Below are 25,776 nucleotides of genomic sequence, written 5' to 3'. Positions count from 1 at the left end.
AACTGCTAATTCATCCTTTAACCCCGAAGGTTGGCACACAGACTGCTGGTCACGCAGCAATGCAGACAACAATCTCACCTAGGCAAGAAGAAAGATTTAAGATGAACATGGATAACTTGGAGACGAATGGACTTATTTGTGTTTATAAGCACTCTAGCTGGTTTCCTGATATGTGTAATCTGTGACAAGAAACTGTCAAACACTAAAAAGTTGCGAGGCTGAAGTCAGCTTCTTGTTGGAATTTTCCTGTTCCACCTGAAATGGTGCCTCCTGCACCATCTGAGGTGGAATGGGAAAATTCAAAGGAGAAGCTGGCAAATGAGACGCTGACTTCAGGCTTGTAAAAAATCAAACGTTGAGACATTTTACAAGAAACTATTCAACTTTTGGAAAAGTGTCTTGCCAGAGATGTGAGAAAAGCACATTTTTCTAGCTGAGCTAAAGCTTAAAGCAGAACAAAGTAAGCCTGCGTTTTTGTTTATATTATATTTTTTAGCCTGTACTAACACATTAAAACATACTGAGACATGTTTACAGCTAATATGGTAGAATGAACATAAAATGTTGTGGCTCCCAAGGTGGTTTGATTTTTGCTGAAAGGACAAAATGGATCTTCTTAACTTTTGGGTTGGTTTGATTTTGTTGGTTTGGACATGGGGGCTAGTCTCACGAAGCAAAATTTGAAGCTGTCTGTCCTCAGAGTCTGGTACATTTTGGCCACAAACTACCTACTTTGACAGGAAACTGACCTGCAAATCAACCAACCACAGAACACTTCTTCAGGGCTGACGTAGAGGAAGGAGATTCTTCAAAACAGGGTCGTAACAAGAACAAATCTGTAGTAAACAAATACATGAGAAACCCGTGAGAATATTTCACTTAAAAGCTGCAAAGATGTGATGTCATTAATTTCACTTTTTTTTAATCTGTCACACCTTGCTTGCAGGTGAGGGTAGATATGCTCTGAGAAGGTTTGTGAGTTGTAAGAAAAAGCAATGGCAAACCACAATAGCACATTCAGTGCAAGGGGTGTTTATTTAGTGAAAGGTGTCGAGAAAATAACAAAATGCTGAGAAAAAGAAAAAATAAATAAACCAATAAACAAAAAACTATTTACAGAATACATTATAAACTTTGAGGATGTAACAGTCTCCCTCAAAATACATTGTCAATCAACCAACTATCTCCTCTCTCTACAGAAGAACATTGAGCTCCTTAAATAGACATCCCATCTACCCAACCCAGCACATACCAGTCCTTCACCTCTGCAGGGGGAAACAATAATAACCATCAATAATAACTTATGAAATAAATACCAAATCCAAGAAAAGCTTGTTCACAATGGATTCTTGAATCATAAGCTAAAAAACACACAGAATGAACAAATGAAATAAAAAAAAACACATTTCAAACTATATGAACCCCAGGAACCGCCCCCCCCTCCAAATGGATCACTCCAACAGGGCTCTACTGAGCATGTCTGAATTTTGCCCAGGTGTTATTTAAGGACAGCTCAAACCAAGCTTGGGCCTTTTCCCAGACCATGAAATACTGCAGCTCATGTAAGTAATGTATGTTCTAAACCTGCTAGCATCATGATGTAAAAGCCAGTAGCATACTTTAACTGTAAGAGGTGATATTATGTACCAAGCTAGCAAACACTGAGATTGCAGTGAGAAGTAAACAGCAGCATTAGCTGATAAAATGGTGAGAGAAAGTGTATGAACTACTGTAAGACTAGAGCAGAATGGGACTGAAATAAGGGGGAATATGAAAATGGAAATAGATTTAACCAGGGAAACTAGTTTGTTCGTTCTGTCACACTGACGCCTATACCTCGCTTTGAAAGGCTCAGTCAGAGCACACATTGCTTGCGTTCATGTGTTTTCCACTGCACTGATTAAATCTGGCGCACTAAAATGTGTACACAGCTATGAAAAAGCAAATCAGAATGCAACTCAGACTAGTACTAAACCAGCTCATGTGAGGTAGGCATAGATCAGATCTTGATTTATCAGACTCTCTGGAAGGAGGAGATGCTCCTTGACACCTATCCATTTTGAATCTTTACATGCTGTTCTTTCTGTCTGTGTACATACAGCTGCGGGCCCCTCAGCCACCAAAAGATTCCCAGAAGCCCCGTGCAACAACCCTGTGTGCTAGTCCGCAAGACACGCCCCCTTGAGGAGGTCAGAACAGGTGTGAAGGTTGCCGTGGCAAGACCCCTGCCGCAGGATGCAGCACCACTGCCACTGGACTACACAGGTAGTAAGGGCTTTAGTGGCTACACTGGTCACTCTGTGGCATTACATGTTGGCATTCAAAGCCTACTAAGCTTGCTACTAGTTGCTGACACTGTTACCTGGCTCAAGTTAAGAGTGGCTTCAAAATGTTCACTGTATTTAGAGATTGCTTTAATCATTTATAAGGTCCAGGAGGCCCACGCTTTGATGCCCAGGGCATGGTCCTGCCCCACAGCATTCTGGGAAGTCTGGAGGACTTTAGAAGAGAGATGGAGGCCAGAGGAGAGATGGAGGTGAGCTTGTCTTGCTCGGTATTGATTTTCCATTTGCCAGATTAAACCTAGACAAATTTGGACTTGGGTGAACTCATGGGTGAACTACCACTCATACTGCAGTTTAATCCAAAACTAGGTTTAATCCATGTTATTGAAAACGTCCCTCAGGCTTTTAGGTTTTATTCAGAACAGTGGTGCAGATTATCTAAAACGCTACTCAAGTCATATTTATACATATAACATCTGCATTAGCATTTAATTGTGTTCAGCCGTTGATATCATTCTCTCGCAGCTAGTTAAGCGAATTCCTGATCTGAAAGACAAAGCACCCTCTGGAGACTGGAGAGCAGAAGAACAACGAGAAGGTCAAATCCCTTCCGAAGAGTGAGTGGGATCTTCAAGGCCACGCTCTCCAGAACTGGAATTATCACATGACAGAGAGACGCAGACAGCAGAACTTCATCTCACGTGAGTTTGAAACTAGCGCTTCATATCAGTGAAGGCATCTGAAATGCAGTCAGAAACAGGACCAAGTATACATAGCAAATAGAGTTAGGACTTACTACATTAGTACAGCGTGACATTGATGCAAACCTGCAGCCTTGCATTAACCACCAAAAATGGAGATGTTTTCCAGCCCACAGCTGAAGAAGGTGAACCTTCATCTCTGAACCTTCATATCCATCCCAGAGAATATCCAGAACCTTAACCTTTTTCTCGACCTCACACATCAGCTTCTTCTGAACCTGAATCTCCATAATCTTGATCTTCATCTCCACCCCACAGTATCAGCTTCTTCTGAACCTGATTCTCCAGAACCTTGATCTTCATCTCCACCCCACCGCATCAGCTTCTTCTGAACTTGAATCTCCAGAACCTTAATCTTTCATATCCATCCCACAGCATCAGCTTCTTCTGAACTTGAATCTCCAGAACCTTAATCTTCATCTCCACACCACAGCATCAGCTTCTTCTGAACCTGAATCTCCAGAATCTTAATCTTCATCTCCATCTCCACCCCACAGCATCAGCTTCTTCTGAGCCTGAATCTCCAGAACCTTGATCTTCATCTCCACCCCACAGTATCAGCTTCTTCTGAACTTGAATCTCCAGAACCTTAATCTTCATGTCCATCCCGCAGCATCTGCTTATTCTTCTCATGAATCTCCAGAACCTTAATCTTCATATCCATCCCACAGCATCAGCTTCTTCTGAACTTGAATCTCCAGAACCTTAATCTTCATATCCATCCCACAGCATCAGCTTCTTCTGAACCTGAATCTCCATAATCTTAATCTTCATCTCCATCTCCACCCCACAGCATCAGCTGCTTCTGAGCCTGAATCTCCAGAACCTTGATCTTTATCTCCACCCCACAGTATCAGCTTCTTCTGAACTTGAATCTCCAGAACCTTAATCTTCATGTCCATCCCGCAGCATCTGCTTATTCTTCTCATGAATCTCCAGAATCTTAATCTTCATATTCATCCTACAGCATCAGCTTCTTCTGAACCTGAATCTTTGGATTTTTAACCTTCATATCCATCCCACAGCATTTGCTTCTTCTGGTCATGAATCTCCAGAACCTTAATCTTCATATTCATCCTACATTATAAGATTCTTCTGAACCTGGATCTCCAGAACCTTAATCTTCGTATACATCACACAGCATCTGCTTCTTCTGCTCATGAATCTTCATAGTCTTAATCTTCATATTCATCCTACAGTATAAGCTTCTTCTGAACATGGATCTCCAGAACCTTAACCTTCATATCTATCCCACAGCATTCAATTCTTCTAAACATGAATCTTCATAGTCTTAATCTTTAACTCCATTCCACAGCATCTGCCTCTTCTGAATCTGAATCTTCAGAACCTCCATCTTCATCCCACAGCATCTGCTTCTTCTGCTCTCCAACAGCACCATGGGTGCCTTTGTACTGTCCAATCACTTCCACTGTACAGGAGTGTCCAACTCTTCAAGGCCAGAGTTGGGTACAAATTGAGGTTCTGCAAGCAAACCCTTTAGGCTGTGGGCTAGAAAACGTCTTTAGTCTCTCATATATACTACTCCTTTTTTTGCTAATTGTAAACATTTGCTGGAGTAAGTAACTTGTTCTGCGCGGATGATGCCTGCCACCTTATTACAGATTTGCTGAAAGTAATCAGTGGCATAATTGTCCACTTATTCTTGTCCAGAGCAGCTTACAGAAGTGCATTGTTGTCTACTTAGAAAATGCACCCATAAGCCTGTGCAAATAGACAGAAGTCCAAAGATGCCCCTGAACTAAGGCACTTCCAGAAACAAGAGTCAGTGCTGATGCCTAGATACGATGATACACAATGCAGGAATATTACTAATTGCAACAGTTGTGATTAGTTTGAAATGGTGAGGAATAACATACTTTAATCATTAGCTTACAATAGACAAGTTACTTGGTTGAGTAAATCACTTTGACTTGAAGATTTTCATGTTTTAAGATTAAGTGACCCATATAAGTCCCACAACGGGGAAATTTCACCTCTGCATTTTACCCATCCGTGCAGTGAAACACTACATACCAACTAGTGACACACTAGGGGGCAGTGAGCACACTTGCCCAGAGTGGTGGGCAGCCCTGTCTGCAGCATCCAGGGAGCAGTTGGGGTTTAGGTGTCTTGCTCAAGGGCACTTCAGTCACGTAATGTCGGCTCAGGGGATCAAACCAGTGACCTTCCGGTCACAGGGCTGGTTCCCTAACCTCCAGCCCACGATTGCCCATTTGTTGTACTGGGGCCCATGAGATCCTAGTTATGCCACTGTTTGTGTTCAATCTTCAGTAAAAGTAAACACTAGATGTTAAAGCCTCTGCAGTCAGGCTCATTGCTTTGCAGAGTCGTGATATCAAGCCTAGTCTTCGCACAGTGGTTAGAAGCACCTCATGAAGATTCAGGTGGTGAGAGTGAACCCATAAGCCTACGTACTCTGATAAAATAGCCTCATCTCACTGCTGTTGCATAAAGCTGCTTGAAGCCCCGGGGGCTGTAGGATCTACGTTGCATAACTTACTGATCTTTCTGGTTGTGCTATAGGCCAGGCTACCGTATTTGGAGATATAGATACAAAGTAATGACTCAGTATGAATCTGATTACTGAAGCCGAAGGTAATCCCTCTAGCGTGTGTGTGCGTCTCCTACTCAGTGCTTCGCCTCTTCACGCTAGTGTGTGAAGCTCCACATAACACGTCCACTATCTGGCACAGAGCAGGGTGAATCATTCTGCGCTGGGCTGGCTTGCTTTCCCCCATGACAGGCTCGCAGGCTTACTGACAATAATGAGGGAATGCGTAACCACTGCATGGTTACAGAGGATTCTGAAGCGTTTATCGAGTATGTTAAAAGACCGAAAGTCCTGGGGAAAATCTAATTTGCACAAATTTCTCCATTCCCAAAAAGGATTATGCTCATGAAATCCGACAAGTAGTGAGACCCAACCTGAAAGTATTTAAATGACTAAACCGTAATGTTTTCTTGGTCACATTTAAATGCATTTAAATTGATTTAAAGTGACCAAAGGGTACCACTTTTAAGATAGGACTAACCTTTTAAAGGATATATAGATGGTTTAAAAATGGTTTGTTAGTGGTTTAGTTTTGTCAAACACTTCATTATTCATTAATAAGCAGTTATAACACATGAACAAAGGGGCAAAAGTAAGGTGTATCTGATGAATATGAATATTTAATGCTGACTGATGAAGAAGCAAAAGTAACTTCAGTAAACATCAGAATCTGAGGTTTAACTGTATAAATTAATGTGGATTTACTATTAGGCAGACAAAAGGTCACTGTTGTCCTTTTTATGTATGTGTTGTAAATGCTTATTAATGATTTTACGGTCGTTAAGACCTAATTAATAACAATTAATAAACTCATTTTAAACCATTCATGAACGTTTTATATCTGTAGTCTTTTTTTGCACTGTTTGGGTTGGAAGAAGTGGCATTTCAGGTTTTTTATGTACATAAGGACAAAGAAATGACAAAGATCTTAATATTTATATTAATTACAGCATTTAAATAAGTTTTTTTTTTTTGTGTATGTAATAGATGGTGATGAATCAAAAATATTTTGGTTGTACTATTTGCCTTAAGTACCTGCCCAGGGTGTTTCTTGCCTTCCACCAAATGACCGCTGGGACAGGCTCCAGCACCCCTGAGACCCAGAAGGATAAGTGGTTTAGAAAATGTGTATATATTTGCCTTAAGTACCTCTCCACCATAAATGAATGTTAAATATGTTTTAGGCCAAAATGTTTTCAAAACTAATCATAATACAATAATCTCTTAGACCTCAGGCAGTGCATTCATAACTATTTCATGTAATAACTTTTCATGAAGGATCTTTTAGATTTAGGTTTACACAATTTTCCCCTTACCCCAAATATTTCATCAACCAAGACATTAAGCATTTTTCAATTCTTTTGAAACACATTATGAGCATCCAGCTTCATCAAATATCCAACTGGCACATTTTTCCCTTAACCCAAATAGTCAATCAGCCAACACACGTCAAGCATTTTTCTCCCCATTAAAACACACTATACATTAACAGCTTCATGAAAAATCCCATTTATTCAGTTTTCCCCATTCACCCAAATATGCGTAGCTGTACAGCGCAAATATGCTAAGACATGTTGTGTTTTCTTCCCTCCACTGACAACACATTATTATAAAAATCAAATTTCCACAATTTTCACCTTACCCCAAATATTCAATCAGCCAAGACACCTTAAGTGTTTTTCTCTCCACTGAAACATGCTAAAAGGAAACAGCTTAATGTGGATTAATGTCGCAAAACCTAATAAACCCAATAAACCTACTTTCTGCTGCCAGTAGAACACAACTGTAATCCAAAGACAGAACATTAATTTTTGGGTTAAGCATTTTTCTCTTCATTGAACTGCATTTTAAGGAGAACTGTTAGAGTTAAGCATTTTAGAATGTGCAAAAGAACAGCTCTGCATAAAACTTCATGCTTTTTCTTGAGATTATGAGGTCATTCTGTTGGCAGTTGAGTGTTTACGGTCAATGAAATGTGACCGATGTTTGGTGTTACTAGGTCATTTTTTTTTGCTACATTAATTACAAGAAATATACAAATGAGCAAAAATTTATTTGAATTTGGCAAAATTTCAATGAAAACGGAAAAAAAATTGAAATATGATAAAAGCTTAAAAGTAGTTAATCTGAGAGCTATCTGGGTGTGGCCTAATATTCTGATGAGCGCCTGTGATTGACGTCCTCAGTCCGACACTCCCAGTCTGCTACATTACTGAAGCAGGACTGACAAACATTATATAGCTTTTATATGGCACAGGGGCGTAGCCAAGTGGTGTCCAGAGGTGGCTGGCCACCCCTCTGGCCACACCAGTAAAACACCTGAGTCAGCAGTTCGCCATCATCAATGACGCAGTCACCACAGAAAAGCTCTGCTACTTTGTGTGAAGAGTTTTATGATGTAAATCTGCCATCAGGGCCGTTACCAATGAGCCATGATCTGATGCTGCACTCAGTAATCAACGTATTTCACAGACGAGTGAACTCAAAACAGTAGGTTTTAGTATATAATGATTCTTTATGTAATGTGAAGCAGGAAAACAGACGGCATGTCCCATAATTCCCTGCATGTCCTGTGTATGGTGTTATAGAGCTGCTGCAGAAGCCAGTGGAGGATCTGCTGATGAGCCAGTCAAACAGATTCAGAGAGATTCAGGAACAAAGAGAAGTCATCAGCAGAGGCCTACCTGCCCTAGAGTCTGGACATGTAATTAACATCTGTCTCTCGCTGTCTCTCACTATCTCTCTCTCTCTCTCTCTTCCTCTGTACATACACTATATAGCCAAATATATGTGGACAAACCTCCTAATCATTGAGTTCAGGTGTTTCAGCCATATCCATTGTTAACAGGTGTATAAAATCAAGCACAGAGCCATGCAGTCTCCATAGACAAACACTGCCAGGAGAATGGGTCATACAGAAGAGCTTAGTGACGTTAAACATGGCAGTGTCATAGGATGCCACCTGTTCAGAGTTTAAAGGTGCCTCTAGAAGCCACATCAGCACAAGAGCTTCAAAAAATGAAAAAAAAGTGAAGAATCGCACTTCACTTTCTGGCAGACTGATGGACAAATCCGCCAAACTCAGATTCGTCCATCAGACTGCCAGACAGTGAAGCGTGATTCATCATTCTGGAGAGCACGTTTTCAGTCCAGTGGTGGAATGTTTTACACGACTCCCGCCAATGCTTGGCATTGCGCGTTGTGATATTGGGCTCATGATAGGTCATTTTTACACACTACACGCTTCAGCACTCGGTAACCCCACTCTGAGTTTCGTGACTGAGCTGTTGTTTCTCCTAGACACTTCTCTTTCACAATAATTGCTCTAATAGTGCCAGATCATGGAGGACAGAAATTTCACAAACTGCGGCCAAGCTGGCATCCTATAACAGTGCTATATTTAAAGTCACTGAGCTCTTCAGTACGACCCATTCTACTGCCAGTGTTTGTCTATGGAGACTGCGTGGCTACGTACTTAATTTTATACTCGTTTAGTGGTCGACCGGTTAATCAGTCGGCCGATTAATCAGGCCGATTAATGCCATTTTGAGATAATCAGCGTCAGTCGATGACTGCGCTAAAATGTCTGCAGACACATCTGCGGGCAGCCAAACACTGTTACGCTCCCCTGTGTGTTAATTTTGCCATTCTACTGGCAGACGGCAGTAGGTACTGTAAAGTAGTGGGAAACATGTTGGATGAAATGTTTCCTGAGAGAAAACAGTAAGACTTAAATTTGTATCTTTCAAAGCTCAGTGTGTTTAATTGGCCGTTCTTAATAACATAGGTAGTGTTTAATATCTGTATCATTAGATTCATTCTGGTCTTTAGTGACAAAATGTGAACAATGTCAGTTGGGAGTTGTAAAGGTAGCAAGACTTTAACCATTAAATTAGCTTACAGGATAATATGTGATTGTGTGTGTGTGTGTGTGTGTGTGTGTGTGTGTGTGTGTGTATATATATATATATATATATATATATATATATATATATATATATATATATATATATATATATATATACACACACACTTATGAAGTCCATAACTGTAATGTGAACGCAAAAACATATACTGTAATGCTACTTCATTACAGAGAAATGTAAACACAACTTTAACATGTTTCTTTGTACTGTGTAACCCCAGCACTGGCCATATTTATCTCTAGTAAGATGCTTGCTGTTTCAGGCAGAATGTCCTGAAACCTGGCCTAAACAGCTCAGTACATCTGGCCCTCAGCGTCTCTTCATTGTACTCATGCATGATTCATTATCAGCAGATGTTCACTGTCATTAGTGTATTTAGATATTCCATGTTTGATGCTTAAAGTGGGTGACTTTTTAGTTTTAGGCAATGGATAAACTGAATAATGGTATAATTAGTGTTTTATTGTACACTCACTAACTCTTGTTTCTCTCTGTGTGTGTGTGTGTGTGTGTGTGTGTGTCAGGGCTGCCGTGTGGGCAGTGAGTTCTGGAGTGTTCCGCAGCATTTTGGTGATGAATTGAGTGGAATCACGGCCACATTAACCCAGACAGAAAGAGGCAACCCTCAACCCATCACACACATCGCACAGCCACACAGCACACGCCTGGAGTCAGGTACACTCAGATATGCTCAGATGAACAGTTGTATAATTGATGTATCCAAGCTCTGGCCATGCTCTCTTTCATAGCTATTTGGTTTATTAGGACAAGCTTCACAATACAATAGTAAAAATATAATGGTAACACTTTCTATGAATGTCATCTTTGTAAGCATCTATAAACACATTCATAAAATGTTATAATGCATTCATAAGGCATTATAAACATGGCTATAAATATTTATAAAAATGCATTACACGTTATAGCCATGCTTATTATGCATTATGAATTGTTAACATAATACATTATAAGTACTGATCATAACAAATTATAAGAGCCCATAAGTTGTATATGTCCGCTCTAAGTGAAGCATACTGTACTAAAGCCTCCTCCAGTGTTAAGAGTGAGGCTTCAAGTTGAAGTATTTACTGAAGGATTTACTGAAACACTAAAATATACACAATAAAGCACATTACAGGCTTCAAATGTCAGAGTTTAAACTAGTGCTGCCATTAGTGTTTTACCCAATGTGGGAAAGTCAATGTACACCACCGTTAGCTTGGTATTTGTCTTTACTTTACGCTCTCCAAGCTGGGACTGACTTCTTTGGCACTGACAGTATAACATGTTATCAACACTACTTATAATGCATTATATTAACAATTCATAATGCTTAATAAACATGGCTATAAAGTGTAATCCAGTGTAATTCATTTTTATGAATGTTTATAATCATGTTTATAATGCTGTATGAATGCATTATAACATGTTATAAATGTGTTTATAGATGCTTACAAACGTGACATTCATAGAAAGTGTAAATATAATTGACCCTAATGAGAAATTGAGATTTTTAGATATTTTTAAATTTAATTTATTTGGTATATATATATATATATGAAAAGCCACAGTGTAATTTTTTTTTTGTCATGAAATCAAGATGCGTGTAGCTTATGCAATATGATAAAAACGAACACATTGGAGTGGAAATAGGTGGGAAAATTAGCTGTGCATGTGAGCAGGCTGAATTATATGGTTTGATGGTTGTATGTACTGTCTTTATGTGTGAGTGTGTATGGCTGGTTGTGTGTGCTCACATGTTTGTACTATGCGTGTATGTAGGTTCTGTGCTGTCTGATGGCTCAGTGAGTAGAGCCTGGAATCACAGTCAGTACCTGCAACGTCGCCAACATGAACTCAGAGACATACTGAGAGAGATGGACTTTAACCAGCCGGTAAAACACAAACACACACACACTGTTTTAAAACAGAACAATAGAATAAAATGTCCGGAATCAAGATAAGTTGTATAGAGTCAATGCAATGTACTTCTTTAGTCCGGTCTCGGTCACCACTCCGGTCTTGAGAGCATAACAGTCTCTCGGTCTTGGTCTTATCTCTGTCTCAATGTCATTTGGACTCGGTTTTGTCTCAGTTTACACACAGTCTTGTCTTGGTTGTCTCACTCTCCACATTATTAGGACTCTGGTCTTGACATCATTTGTACTTGGTCTTGTCTCCGTCTGCAAATAACTTGGATATGGTCTTGTCTCGGTCTTAACATCATTTGGATTCGGTCTTGTTTTGGTCTTCATCATTTGGACTCAGTTTTGTCTCTGTTTACACATCATTTGGACTTGGTCTCGTCTCTGTCATGGGGTAAGGTGGACTCAGAAGTTGTTCTTCTGACAGCCGAATGCAACACCTCCATCTGATGTAACTGGAAACTGAACTATTTTTATGTCATTACTGAACATCAACAAAACCTTCAAACAGAATGAAACAGACCTTTCTCTACAAGTTCATGTCTTGTTATATTCAGAAAAAAATCTTAATCTTGACTACAACACTAGCACCTTCACCAATCACAAGGCTGATGTGACTTTTCCTGCCTACACAGCTTTAACTATGATCTCTCTGTGTTCAGTCAGAAAAGCTTACCCAGAGAAAGCTAATGACCAAGCGAAAGCTAGCCTAGCAAGTATAACTGAGCTACCAAGCTACCTGTCATCTGTCTGTCTGCCCACCTGTATATGTAGATCCCATTTCACTCATTTCGTCCTGCTTCACTTGTGCGGTTTAGTTCTGCTTCAGTGGTGTTGCAGGTTGTGAATGTTGTACTGAAGGTTGCCAATCACAGGTGCTCATTGGCATATTAGGACCATGTCCAGAGAGTTCTAAATAACTAAAATAAACTAGATAAACAATTTGAGTTATATTTATAAATGTCTGTTGTTTTTAGTCCCTTTTTTGTATTTTTCACCATGTTGCCTGGGACTCTAGACAGAAATTGTGACCATCATGTCCATAATTTTCATTACTCGGTGTGTTTAGAGCTCTAATATTGTTAGTATGCGTGTGTAAGTGTGGCGTTCATGCTCATAATGTCCTCTGGTTGATTAGCTCTGTACTCCTCCAACCACCTGGCTCATCTGGATCTGTTCCTGTGCCTAAATATTACACAAACACAGTCTGATTCAGGGAATTGCATTTATAACACACATGTGGATGATCTATGTACAGTGACATTACGCGACCCACAAACACGTACTGCGTTGCCGACAACGTGTTTAGAGGATGTTGATCACACACTGTGTCCACAGTACAGCGTCTGTCTTGCATTGTCTGTGATAATTACCAGCACTTAGCGCTTTAAGCAGCAGCAGCGTCTGTGCCAAAGTCATACAACACACTCAGACACAGGCTCCATGATGTAAGACATCACCTCGTGTGGCCTTTTGTCCTGCGTTCCTGCTGCTTTCTCACACACACACAGACACACTTGTTGTTCAGGGCCCAAAGGACCATTACAGGCTGTCCTGTTGTAATGTGACATACAGACAGAGTGAATGTGACCGAGGAAGAGAATACATTAGAGTCTGAGAGTGAGACTGAGAGAGAAAGTGAATAAGATTGGTGTGCCGACAGAGGAAGAGGATGAACAGGGCTCAGATATACGGAACATCAGACGGCACATTTAAGAAAAGAGAAAACTAAACAGGTTGGAAGAGATGGAAAAAAGTGACTGGTCCACATGTCAGAGTAAAGCTGGACATGCACTACATCACACACTTAACATCAGTCTTTTATTCTTGTCTTTTTGTTGTGAGGGCACGCTAGGCAGTGAGACAACACGAAGACATCAGACACATAATGAACAAGCACTCAAAATGCCAGAATCCCTTCTTTATCACATGATACAAGCAAAGCTGTATTGGACCCGTTTGTACTTTTCTACACAAACAAGAAGCTCAGGAAAAACTGGAGATGAATACATAAGCAAAAAATGTGAAAACTGCACTGTACAACAAAACAATAAAAGCAGCAAGGGTGCCAGACAAAACCGTTAATTAACAGTAAATGTACGTTTTCTCAGTTATGGTAAAAATCTGTAAAATTACAGTCATTTATTTTCTTAGAAATGCTGCCTTCTAGTGTAATTCAACAGTTTCACCAGTGCTACTAATTGTTTTGACATGCTGTATTTTAATAATATTAATAATAATAATAATAACAGGAACAACCAGTAAAACAGATGTAAATGTCTGAAATAAAGGTGGCTTGAAATAGTAAAGATAGCGGCTTGACGTCTGCGTCCATACATTATAAACATTATAAAATTGGCTGTTACCCAAATCACTCGGTCCGTTACATCACTGACCATCTCACACTAAAGGACGAGTGAACATTGAGTAATAAAAATCAAATGTTTTGATAAATGATACAGTAAAGGGAGAGCAGCACAGTGGCCATTCATTGTAGAAGACCACTCTTTGCTGAGCGGACTGACCTGGACAGGACGGTGAATCAGCGTTTCTCAGTTCCATTTTTTGACACTTCACTGTAGACCTTTTAATCTTTTAACGTAGCAATGGCAAAATGCTGTGTGGCGCACAGAGGAACTGAACAGTGTGTCCCTCCCATGAAAGCCAAGGTTTAAAATGTGGCCTGTGCAGTGTGTGGTGGCCTGTAGTCAGACTAATATCCAGCCATTGATGTGCATATAAATGTAGTTACTGTGTTATTACAGGTGTGGAGGAGTTAGTGTTAAAGCTCGTTAGAGTATTGATCTGGAGTGTGAGTCATGTGGCAGTTACAATCAATCACACCTGTGTGTGTGTGTGTGTGTGTGTGTGTGTGTGTTGCCTTCTTCCTCAAATGAGCTTCCATAAATTTGGTTGTGCCCACGTTTCTGTGCATGTGTGTGTGCCATTGTGTGCACTTGACATGTCCTTGTCTGTATGTGTGTGGTTGTACGCTCTGTTCTCTGGTGAACTGCTTGTCCTTTCTCAGTCCTATGCTTTCCATTCTGAACTAAAACTGAACTGCTCTCAATGAGCTATTTCACGCTGCCCCAGCCACCCAGCCTTGTTCAGCAGGGTTCCTTGACCAGACACCACCTAATGCCTGACCCAACCTCAACACCCCAACTTTAATTAATTATTCAAAGCTGCTCTGAATGACTTAATTGATTTGAAATCGATATTTAATAACAACTGCAGTGAGGTTTTCTGACTGTAATGCCAAATTAGGGGCTGAGGAAAATATGCTTGTTGATGCCCAAGCAAAAATGACTTTAATAATAAGTATAAAAACATTTCTGAATAACACTTTTTAAATTATTTTCTAATTGTAATAACATTTTCTGATGTTCTGAATTATTTGTTCTGTTTACCGATGTAGATCAGATAAAATTTTAACTAATCATGTGTTACAATATGTGTTGTAAGGGTGTAAGCAGTGTTATATTTATGTTGTTACATTGTAATACAATGTAATATTTTATACATTTATAAAATATAAAATATACATATCATTAGAACCATTAGACAACCATTAGCCAACATTCAGAAAACTATTAGACAACCTTCAAAAAACCATTAGACAACCATTAGACAATCTTAAAAAACCACTAGACAACCATTAGAATACCTTCAGAAAACCATTAGACAACCATTAGGAAACCATGAGTCAACCTTAAAAAACACACTAGATAACCATTAGACAACCAATGGACATCCATTGGAGAACTTTCAGAAAACCATAAGAGAGTCTCCAGAAAAACCATTAAACCACATTAAGAAAACTATTAAAAACCTTTAGACATCCATTAGAAAACCATTATACAACCTTAAGAAAACCATTGAACACCACTGGAGGACCATTTGAAAACCATTATAAACCATTAGACAACTTTCAGAAAACCATTCAACAACCAATTTGATAACTATTACAAACCCATTAGAAAACCTTCTGAAAACCATTAGAGAGCCATTAGATAACCATTGCACAACCTTCAGAAAACCATTAGACAACAATTAGAAAACCTATTGAAAACCGTTAGAGAACCATTAGGCAACCATTAAACAACCTTAAAAAAACATTAGCAAAACATTTGACAACCACTGGAAAACCATTAGACAACCAATAGACAACCATTAGAAAACCATTTCAGAAAACCATTAGACAGTCTTCAGAAAAAACATTAAAAACTATTAAACTATAGAAACTATTAAACTAGAAAACTATTAAAAACCATTAGACTGCCATTAGACAACCATTAGACAACCATTTAACAACCTTCAGACAACCTTCAGAAAACAATTAGACAACCTATTGAAAACCATTAGAGAACCATTAGGCAACATTCAGAAAACGTTTAGACAACCATTTGAAAACCATTATACAACAATTAGAAAACCTTCAAAAAATAATACACTACCAATAGACGACCATTAGACAACCTTCAGAAAACCATTACAGTCTCCAGAAAAAACACTAAAAACCATTAAACAACGTTAAGAAAACCATTAAAAACCATTAGATAACCATTAGGAAACCATGAGACAACCTTCAAAAAAACCATTAGAGAACCATTAGAAAACCATTAGACAACGAATAGACAACGATTAGACAACGTTCAGAAAACCATTAGTCTCCTGAAAAACCATTAAGAACCATTAAACAACCTTAAGAAAACCATTAAAACCATTAGACAACCATTAAAAACCATTAGGAAATCTTAAAAAAAACCCACTAGACAACCATTAGAATTCTTTCAGAAAACCATTAGGAAACCATGAGACAACCTTCAATTAACCATTAGACAACCATTACAAAACCATTCGACAACCTTCAGAAAACCATTAGACAACCATTTGAAGACCTTCAAAAAACCATTACACAACCAATAGAAAACAATTAGAAAACCATTCGTAATCCATTAGACAACCTTCAGAAAACCATTAAAAACCATTAGACAACCATTAGAAAACCGTTAGAAAACTTTCAGAAAACCATTAGAGAACATCAGAACCATTCGACGACCATCAGAAAAACATTAGACAACCATTGGACAACTTTCAGAAAACCGTAAGACAACCATTAAAAAAACAATTAGATAATTCAAAAACCATTAGACAACCCTGAGAAAACCTTCAGGAAACCATTACACAACTTTCAGACAACCTTCAGAAAACCATTACACAACCATTAGACAGCCTTCAGATAACAAACATTAGACATCCTTCTTTGAGAAAACCATTAGCTAACAATTACAAAACCATTCAGAAAACCATTAGACACGCATTAGATAACTATTAGACAACCTTCAGAAAACCAATCGACAACCATTAGATAACTATTACAAAACCATTTAGACAACCATTAGAAAATCTTCTGAAAACCATTAGACAACCTTCAAAAATCCATTACACAACAAGCAGAAAACGATTAAATAACTATTTGAAAACCATTAGACAAGCATTAGACAACCTTCAGAAAACCATCAGACAGCCATTAGAAAACCATTAGACAACCATTTAACAAACTTCAGAAAACCATTAGACAACCTTTAAAAAGCCATTAAAAACCATTATAAAACCTTAAGGAATCCATTAAAATCCATTGGACAACAATTATAAAACCATTAAAAACCATTAGACAACCTACGGAAAACCATTAGACAACCTTCAAAAAACCATGAGACAACCATTTGGCAACCTTCAGAAAACCATTGGACAACCTTCAGAAAACCATCAGACAACCATTAGAAAACAATTTGACAACCATTTGACAACCTTCAGAAAACCATTAGACAACCATTAGACATCCTTTTAAAAACCATTAGACAACCATTACAAAACCTCTAGAAAAACGATAGACAATCTTAAGGAAACAACTAAAAACCATTAGACAACTATTAGATAATCTTCAGAAAACCCCTTCTACAAACATCAGACAACCTTTGGAAAACCTTAGAAAACCATTAGACAACCTTCAAAAAACCATGACAACCATTAGACAACGATTAGACAATTGGACAAGCATTAGAAAACCTTCAGAAAACTATTAGACAACCTTCAGAAAACCATCAGACAGCCATTAGAAAACCATTAGACAACCATCAGACATCCTTTAAAAAACCATTAGACAACCATTATGAAAACTTCAAAAAAACATTAGACAATCATCTGAAAACCATTACAAAACCTCTAGAAAACCATTAAGGAACATTCAGAAAACGATTAGACAACATTAGACAACCTTCAGAAAACCTTTAGACAACCATTAGACAACCATTTGACAACCTTCAGAAAACTATTAGACAACCATTAGACAACCTCAAAAAAAAACATTAGACAACCTTCATAAATCCCGTTCTACAAACATCAGACAACCTTTGGAAAACCATAGAAAACCATTAGACAACATTCAAAAAACCATTGCACAACTATTACAAACCCATTAGACAACCTTTAGAGACCATTCAACAACCGTTAGACAGCCATTAGGAAACGATTACCATTATCCAACCTTCACAGGACAAAATTAGAAAACCATTAGGGAACCATTACACGTTTTAGAAAACCATTAGATAACATTCAGAACGCAATTAAAAAACATTAAACAACTTTAAGAAAACGATTAGACAACCTTCAGAAAACCATTAGACAACCATTAGACAACCTCCAGAAAACCATTAAACCTTCTTTCAAGAACCTTTTCAATTGGCTGTCTGTAGCACAAAACAGGGCTCCATATTTTTACACACAATATAACCTATTTGTACTATATTCAGCTCTTTTTGCTAAGATTGTGCACTGTTATATGAGCTTGACAGAAAATATGATACTTTGAGTATAAAGGAATTATGGAATTAGGATAAAAGTGCCGAACTATGCAAAATACAGTCATTTTATAATGTGTACTCATGAATTAGTTTGAATACTGTGTAGGTATATTATTGTGATAAACCTACCTTCCACTGTAAAACCTGATGAGAGAGGTGGGTCGCAGGGTTTGGCCATATTGATTTTTCAAAATCGCTGATGAGTCTTTTTTAAATATACAGTGGACAATATTATTGTTCATATTGCAAAAAAAGGAAAATATAAAATATTGTGGTCTGCAGGCCTAATTTGGCTCCCTTAGAAATCTGAATTTTATAATTTGGCCACAACGGAGTGTTAAACAGTTTTGATCAAATGTGTTGAGCTTAAATATTTCTGTCTTCATTATGTGAATACAAACCACTTCTATGGTTATGAATCTCATGAATATGTTCATATGTTCCTTCAGTAGAAAACTCTGTTCATTCTTGGTGCAGAAATAGGGGTCAGCAACCCAAGTGTTAAAGAGCCATTTGGTCTTCTCAACAAAAATCAAACCACCTTGGGAGCCACAACGTTTTATGTCCATTTAATTGAAGTAACGTTTTACCATCTTGGCTATAAATATGTATCAGAATGTGCTAGTATAGGCTAAAAATAAAATAAATAAATAAATAAATGAAAACAGACTTACTTTGCTCTGCTGAAGTTTTAGCTCAGTTATAGCTGCGTTCTCACATCTCCAGCAGGAAACTTTTCTGCAAAAGTTGAATAGTTTCTTGTAAAATGCCTCTCAATGTTCAACTTTTTATGATGCTTCTTCTCACTTTCCTGTTCCACCTTAAATGGTGCCTGAGGCACCAGAATGTACCTGTTGTGTGATTTAAGGTGTAACAGGAAAATATAAAACAAATGGCACATGGACTTCAGCTTCTCGACTTTTTAGGGTTTGACAGTCCATTCATCTCCAAATTATTGATGTTCGTCTTAAATCTTTCTCTTTGCCTTTTCAGCAGCTACTAGCAAGGCGAGATTGTAGTCTGCATTGCTATTGTGACCAGCAGTCTGCATTGTTATGGTGACCAGCAGTCTGCACACCAATCCTCAGGGTTAAAGGGCGAATTAGCAGTTTTACATTAACTCCAGTGTTTAAGACCATTTATTTTTAAAACGATCAGCAGCTTTATTTTACTGCAAAGCATGATTTTTTTCTTTTTACCTAAAAATCTGCTGTGGAGCTGCAACAGTGTAGTAAAAGAGCCGCTTGTGGCTCTGGAGCTGCATATCGCTGACCCCTGTGCTAGAGTAACAGCTGGTTGAATCCAAGTCCAACTTATGGAGGCTTTCTTTCACACTGTTAAACACAATTAAGCTGCACCATCTCAGTGTAAAACAGTTTTGTTGGTCAGGACTGTTGACACTGCAAGGCTGACATTGTCAATAGACCTGTCAGAATTATTATATAATCGTGATTTTTTTTAGATGATCGTAATCATTTCAATTAATTACAATCCTCTAAGATGATCAGTGTTTTTAAGAGGATGGCAGTTTTTAGGACTATTTTAATTTTCCACAGTCATTACATTTCTGCCACAAGCAGAATGTGAATTGGGTGTGTTGGGTTGAGGCAAGTAAATCTAAATAAAAGAAAGCAGTAAATGCGTTTATTATAACATTATGGGGCTCATGAAAACAAAGGTTATAGCTTCTCCAACTTTCAGAGGGCACTACTAAGTAATGTTGGTGTATTTGTTAGCTATGTAGCTAATTCTAATATTTTTATGTATAATTCAAACATTTAACATTTTTATTTTGATGTGTGCCGGCAGATTTATTTTTTATTATGTTTTATTATTTTCACTCTTGTAGCTTTTCTTGGCGTTACACATGATTCTGTAGACATTTGTGACAGTATTTTGAAGTGGACATAACATTGTAGTGTGTCATTTCGAAAGTACGACCGATATTAGCTACTAATCAAACGTGGTGAGGAAGCAAGATGGCTAATCAGCCCATTTGGCCACTTTAGACTAGTACTTTAATAGCTGCATCACACAGTTGCTTATAAGACAATTAATCATCAGCTAAAATTGTGTCAAATTGTCTACTAGTCTATTGCCATCATGATGAATGTCTTCCTTTTCTCTCTCAGGTCATGGACGCTTTAGAGGTTGTAGGCTCCAATCAGCCTTTTACTTCTCTAACAGTGGAGTGCTCTCCTCTGTTGGAGGAAGAAGAGCAGGAGGAAGAGGATGAAAGGATGGAGGGAGAGCACAAAGAGAATGAGTAGGTTTCATATTTATTCCTATATTCTTTGTTTACTATTGTAGCTCTCCCTCTAGGGAATCCTAGCATCTTGGCTATTTTTTGCATAAAGAGCCCAAAATGCTAGATCTTTTAATTTGACATTAATGAATGTGTCTTTAAGGGACCCCCTGGCATTTTATGATGATGTCATGCTGGATGTGGAGCTGGTTCCTGCTTTGAGGTTTTGTGGTGAACTAGCACGCTGGACTGGCAGTGCCATCTCTCACCAGGTACTGTGTCAGTAGGTAATGCCAGGTTTAATAACTCCCTAAGCCAATCATAATGTCTAGTCTAAATCCCACCAAATAGCCCACCTTGCAAAGCCCTTAATTGACTGAATGATTGAATGGGGAACATCTTGAACAAGGAACAAATTGCTGCCTCTCCAGAGACAAATTGATTTTTGTCTGAAAAAGTTCTTGCCACTGTTTCCTGCGGCTTGCTTATTAGGTTCTAGGCTCAATCTCTGCTTTTCACCCTTTGTGGCAGGTACTATTGTGACCTTTATTGACCAAAGATGTTATACAAGCCCACTTCCCAAAAAGTTGGGACAGTATATAAAAGACTAATAGGAACAGAAAGCAGTGATTTAGAAAATTGTTTTACCTGTTTTAAGATTAAAAAAAAACAGTACACAAACACAATATTTTGTTTGAGCTTATGAACATAGTTCATTATGAATATATTCATTCTAAATTGTATGTCTGCAACATCAAAAAAAAGTTGGGAGAGGATCATGTTTATCACTGTGTTACATCACCTTTTAACAACATTGTCTGAGGACTGAAGAGACCAATGTATCCAGTTTTGAAAGCATTTTTTCATTCATATGTTATGCAAGTCTTCAGCTGTGCAAACATACTGGACCTTTTCTGTCATATTTTGAGCTTATTAAGACATTAATTAAGTCATTTTGAATGGGAGACAGTTCTAGGCTGCAGACAGGCCAGTCTTGCACCCACACTCTCTGATTACACAGCCATGCTATTGTAGCACATGCAGAATTTTTCTTTGTTCATGTTGAAATAAGCATGGATTTCACAGAAAATGATGACATCTAAAAAGGCAAAAGTGTGTTCAGCATTAATGGTGCCTTCACAGGTGTGCAAGTTTCCCACTAATACCCCATAACATAGCAGACCCTGACTTTTGAACTTTATACTGGTAACAATCTGGACAGTTCTTTTCTTCTTTAGCCTGGAGGTAAGGTAAGAAAGAACCCATCAATTTGCTAGCATTTGCTCATTCAGTGCTAATGTTGCAAATGAGACGATTGTAGCTGCTCTGGAGAATGGATCATAACATGGTTTGAAGAAATGGAATTCTGAGATTTCAAGCCTTCTAACAGCCCATTGCATTACTGTATTGCGGGACGATTTGATGCATAAAAATGACGTTTAAAAAAAAAAAAAACTGAAGTGAATGCTTTGGCAGAAATGTGCCGGTACCGGTACAGTGATCTACAAAAGGTTAAGATCTTAAATTGCCTCTATCACAACTTTTTTGGAACATGTTGCAGGCAGTGATTTCAGAATGAGTGTATAATTACCAAAAAACAGAGACGTTGGTAAGATAAACATTAAGTATCTTGCCTTTGTACTGTTTTCACTCAAATACAGGTGAAAGTAGATTTATAAGTCACAGCTTTCTGTTTTAATTATATTACCTTGTGTTCTAATTTTTTAGAATTGGTTTTGTGTTTTAAGGCCAGGACGCACTAATCCAAACAGTTTAAAGGGACCGAAGCGTATGAATGGGGAAGAACATTCTGGAATAGTGTGAATGAGAGGAGTCTTTCTTGGGGCAGTGTGATCAGATGGAGAACATTCTGCAATAGTTTGAATGGGGGAAATAATAATAAGACAGTGTTGCAGGGGGATAATCAGTAGGAGGACATTCGTGAACAGGGTGAATGGGGCAGAACATATCTAGAACAGTGTGAATGGGGGAAAACATTCCATGTCAGTATGACCGGAGGGGGCACATTCTAGAACAGTGTGAATGAGGGAGTACTCTAGAACATGAACAGGGGTATTGTAGAGAAGTAGAACAGTGTGACTATGGGACCCCAATCTAGAACAGTGTGAATGGGACAAAACATTCTAGAGCAATGTGGTCGGAGGAGAAGATTCTAGAACAGCATGAATGAGAGAACATTCTAGAGCTTCCCAAGAATTGCAGACAGGTACGGCTCACCAACCAAACATTTGGGTTTATCTGTGTTTGTTGGGTCTGTCACTCTGACTTTGGTCCAATAGAACACTGAAGGTAATGTGTTATGGTGATTTGGTCACAGTAGATCCTCACAGCCATGAGTTTATGATGTAAACAATAAACAAATGAACATTGTTGTTAATAAGCAACTTTTGGTCATATGGGTATGTGAAGAAACATTTTGTAATTTGATATAACAACTCAGATAGAATTTATCAGTTATTTAGGCACAGCTGTTGTATGAAAATAAAATGAATTTGAATTGAATTACTGCTTTGGGTGTTTTCACAGGGAGAGGTGGGTGTGTCTGCGCGATTGACGTTCGAGACTGTGGTTGGGGAGAGAACATGTTCTCACCTAGAACTGAGGAACGAGGGCAGCACAGCCATTTATTACAGCTGGCACAGACTGGCACGGCCACACAGCTTCACTGAGGCGAGATCACAGAGATATACTCAACACTTCTACTTCAACACAGCTACAGGTACACGCAACATTTCTAGTTAAACACTGCAACAGGTACACGCAACACTTCTACTTCAACACTGCAACTGGTACACGCAACACTTCTACTTCAACACAGCTACAGGTACACGCAACATTTCTAGTTAAACACTGCAACAGGTACACGCAACACTTCTACTTCAACACTGCAACAGGTACACGCAACACTTCTACTTCAACACTGCAACAGGTACACGCAACACTTCTACTTCAACACTGCAACTGGTACACGCAACACTTCTACTTCAACACTGCAACAGGTACATGCAACACTTCTACTTCAACACAGCTTCAGGCACACGCAACATTTCTACTTCAACACTGCAACAGGTACACGCAACACTTCTACTTCAACACTGCAACAGGTACACGCAACACTTCTACTTCAACACAGCTTCAGGCACACACAACATTTCTAGTTAAACACTGCAAAAGGCACACGCAACACTTCTACTTCAACACTGCAACTGGTACACGCAACACTTCTACTTCAACACAGCTTGAGGTACACGCAACATTTCTAGTTAAACACTGCAACAGGTACACGCAACATTTCTACTTCAACACAGCTTCAGGCACACGCAACATTTCCAGTTAAACACTGCAACAGGTACATGCAACACTTCTACTTCAACACTGCAACAGGTACACGCAACACTTCTACTTCGACACAGCTACAGGTACATGCAACACTTCTACTTCGACACTGGAACAGGTACACGCAACACTTCTACTTCGACACTGGAACAGGTACACGCAACACTTCTACTTCAACACAGCTACAGGTACACGCAACACTTCTACTTCGACACTGGAACAGGTACACGCAACACTTCTACTTTGACACAGCTACAGGTACACGCAACACTTCTACCTCGACACAGCTACACGTACACACATTTCTACTTAAACACAGCTACAGGTACACGTAACACCTCAACACTGCCACAGGTACACGTAACACCTCAACACTGCCACAGGTACACACAACACTTCAACACAGCTACAGGTACACACAACACTTCAACACAGCTACAGGTACATGCAACACTTCAATGCCACTACAGGTATACACAACACTTCTACTTCAACACAGGCACTTGCTTCTATTCACAACATTGGTTATTTTCATAATAAAAGTATAACTTGGTGAGAATCACATTTTGCTGAACCTGTTATTCTGACTGTTACACACACACTTATGACACCCCTTATTGGTAACTCTAACTGATATTTCATAATACCCATAATCTCTCGGTCTCATTTTCACTTTCTCACTCACTCTATCTCTCTAAGCGGTGATACTGCCAGGCGATACAGAGCGCATCCTGTTCACCTTCAAGAGTGTGTGTCCTGGGATCATGAGTGAAGTTTGGCAGCTTCATACACACCCTGTGCTACTGGGTGGAGCCTCACTGCAGGTCACACTGAGGGGTGTGGCTCTGTACCAGGACAAAACTGCTGATCAGAGAGCAGCCTTGGAGGTGGGTGTGTGTGTGTGCGCGAGTCCGAAAGAAAGTATGTGAGTGTGTGCAGATATGTTTTTGTTGTCTTGTTATCCTGTTTTTCCCACTGTTTGGGCAGTTTGGTATTACTTGTAGCAACATAATTTCCCAAACCAAAACCTGGTATGGTTAATCAATGCTTAGTTAAATAAAATCAGATGTGCTGGTGATGGAATGAAACAAGCCTGTGCAATGACTGGGGGTGTCAAGGAAAGATCTTGAACCAAACCAGTGTTCTTTTTAAGTATCCCAAAAGACATCAACTACTTTTTGGAAAAAAAAGACATTAATGCCACTTTTTACTGTGTTTGTATTTATTTGAATTTATTCAAATGGTATATGGTGATTTTACAAGCAAAAACACATTTATTCATTTATTGTTCTGATAAATGGTTTTAAAATGGTTATTTGCTAAAGTGCTAAGACGTTTGCATGGTACTGTAAGTATATGTTTATGTACGTGTATTACAGCTGGAACTGGAGCAGCGAAAGACAATATCAGTGTGCAGGTCTATGGTGTATGAGTTACTGCGTAATGTTCACACTCCAGAGAGGCCCAGCTCTCCAGCTCAATTCTACACCACTGAGGAGGAGCACTTCCACGCCAGCAACCCCAACGTAGGTCCCCAGCTTGTGGCCCAGACAGCCAACCTCACAAATTTACGCAGGCCACAAGAGGATGTAATGGAACCAATTGTTAAAACTGTTAGAAATAAAACACAATGAAAAGTGGTAAAAAATAAAACAGTTATGTTTGTGCCTAAACCTGAAATATATAAAATAAAAAACATAACATTCTAATTCAGATGACTATAAAGCACATTACATCCTAATGTAGGTCCCCATAAAGTGCATAACATCCTAATGCAGATCCCCATTAAGCACATTACATCCTAATGTAGGTCCCCATAAAGAGCATAACACCCTAATG

The 25,776-nt window shown here is 38.8% G+C and overlaps 1 protein-coding gene across 1 annotated transcript in view; it reads left to right on the top strand.

Moving 5' to 3' along the window:
* Positions 1–25,776, top strand: part of LOC118797793 (mycbp associated protein) — a 53,961-nt gene that overhangs the window by 13,789 nt on the left and 14,396 nt on the right. Inside the window, 13 exon segments of the mRNA XM_036557062.1 lie at positions 2,102–2,155; positions 2,157–2,265; positions 2,430–2,536; positions 2,811–2,840; positions 2,842–2,986; positions 8,207–8,322; positions 10,069–10,249; positions 11,360–11,439; positions 20,468–20,601; positions 20,744–20,852; positions 23,128–23,320; positions 24,637–24,824; positions 25,317–25,463. Coding sequence (XP_036412955.1) covers positions 2,102–2,155; positions 2,157–2,265; positions 2,430–2,536; positions 2,811–2,840; positions 2,842–2,986; positions 8,207–8,322; positions 10,069–10,249; positions 11,360–11,439; positions 20,468–20,601; positions 20,744–20,852; positions 23,128–23,320; positions 24,637–24,824; positions 25,317–25,463 — 1,593 coding nt within the window.

Source organism: Colossoma macropomum, unplaced genomic scaffold, assembly GCF_904425465.1.
Source record: "Colossoma macropomum unplaced genomic scaffold, Colossoma_macropomum, whole genome shotgun sequence".
Taxonomy (NCBI): domain Eukaryota; kingdom Metazoa; phylum Chordata; class Actinopteri; order Characiformes; family Serrasalmidae; genus Colossoma; species Colossoma macropomum.
Note: the sequence above shows the minus strand (reverse complement) of the source record. Positions and strands in the feature narration are given on the sequence as shown.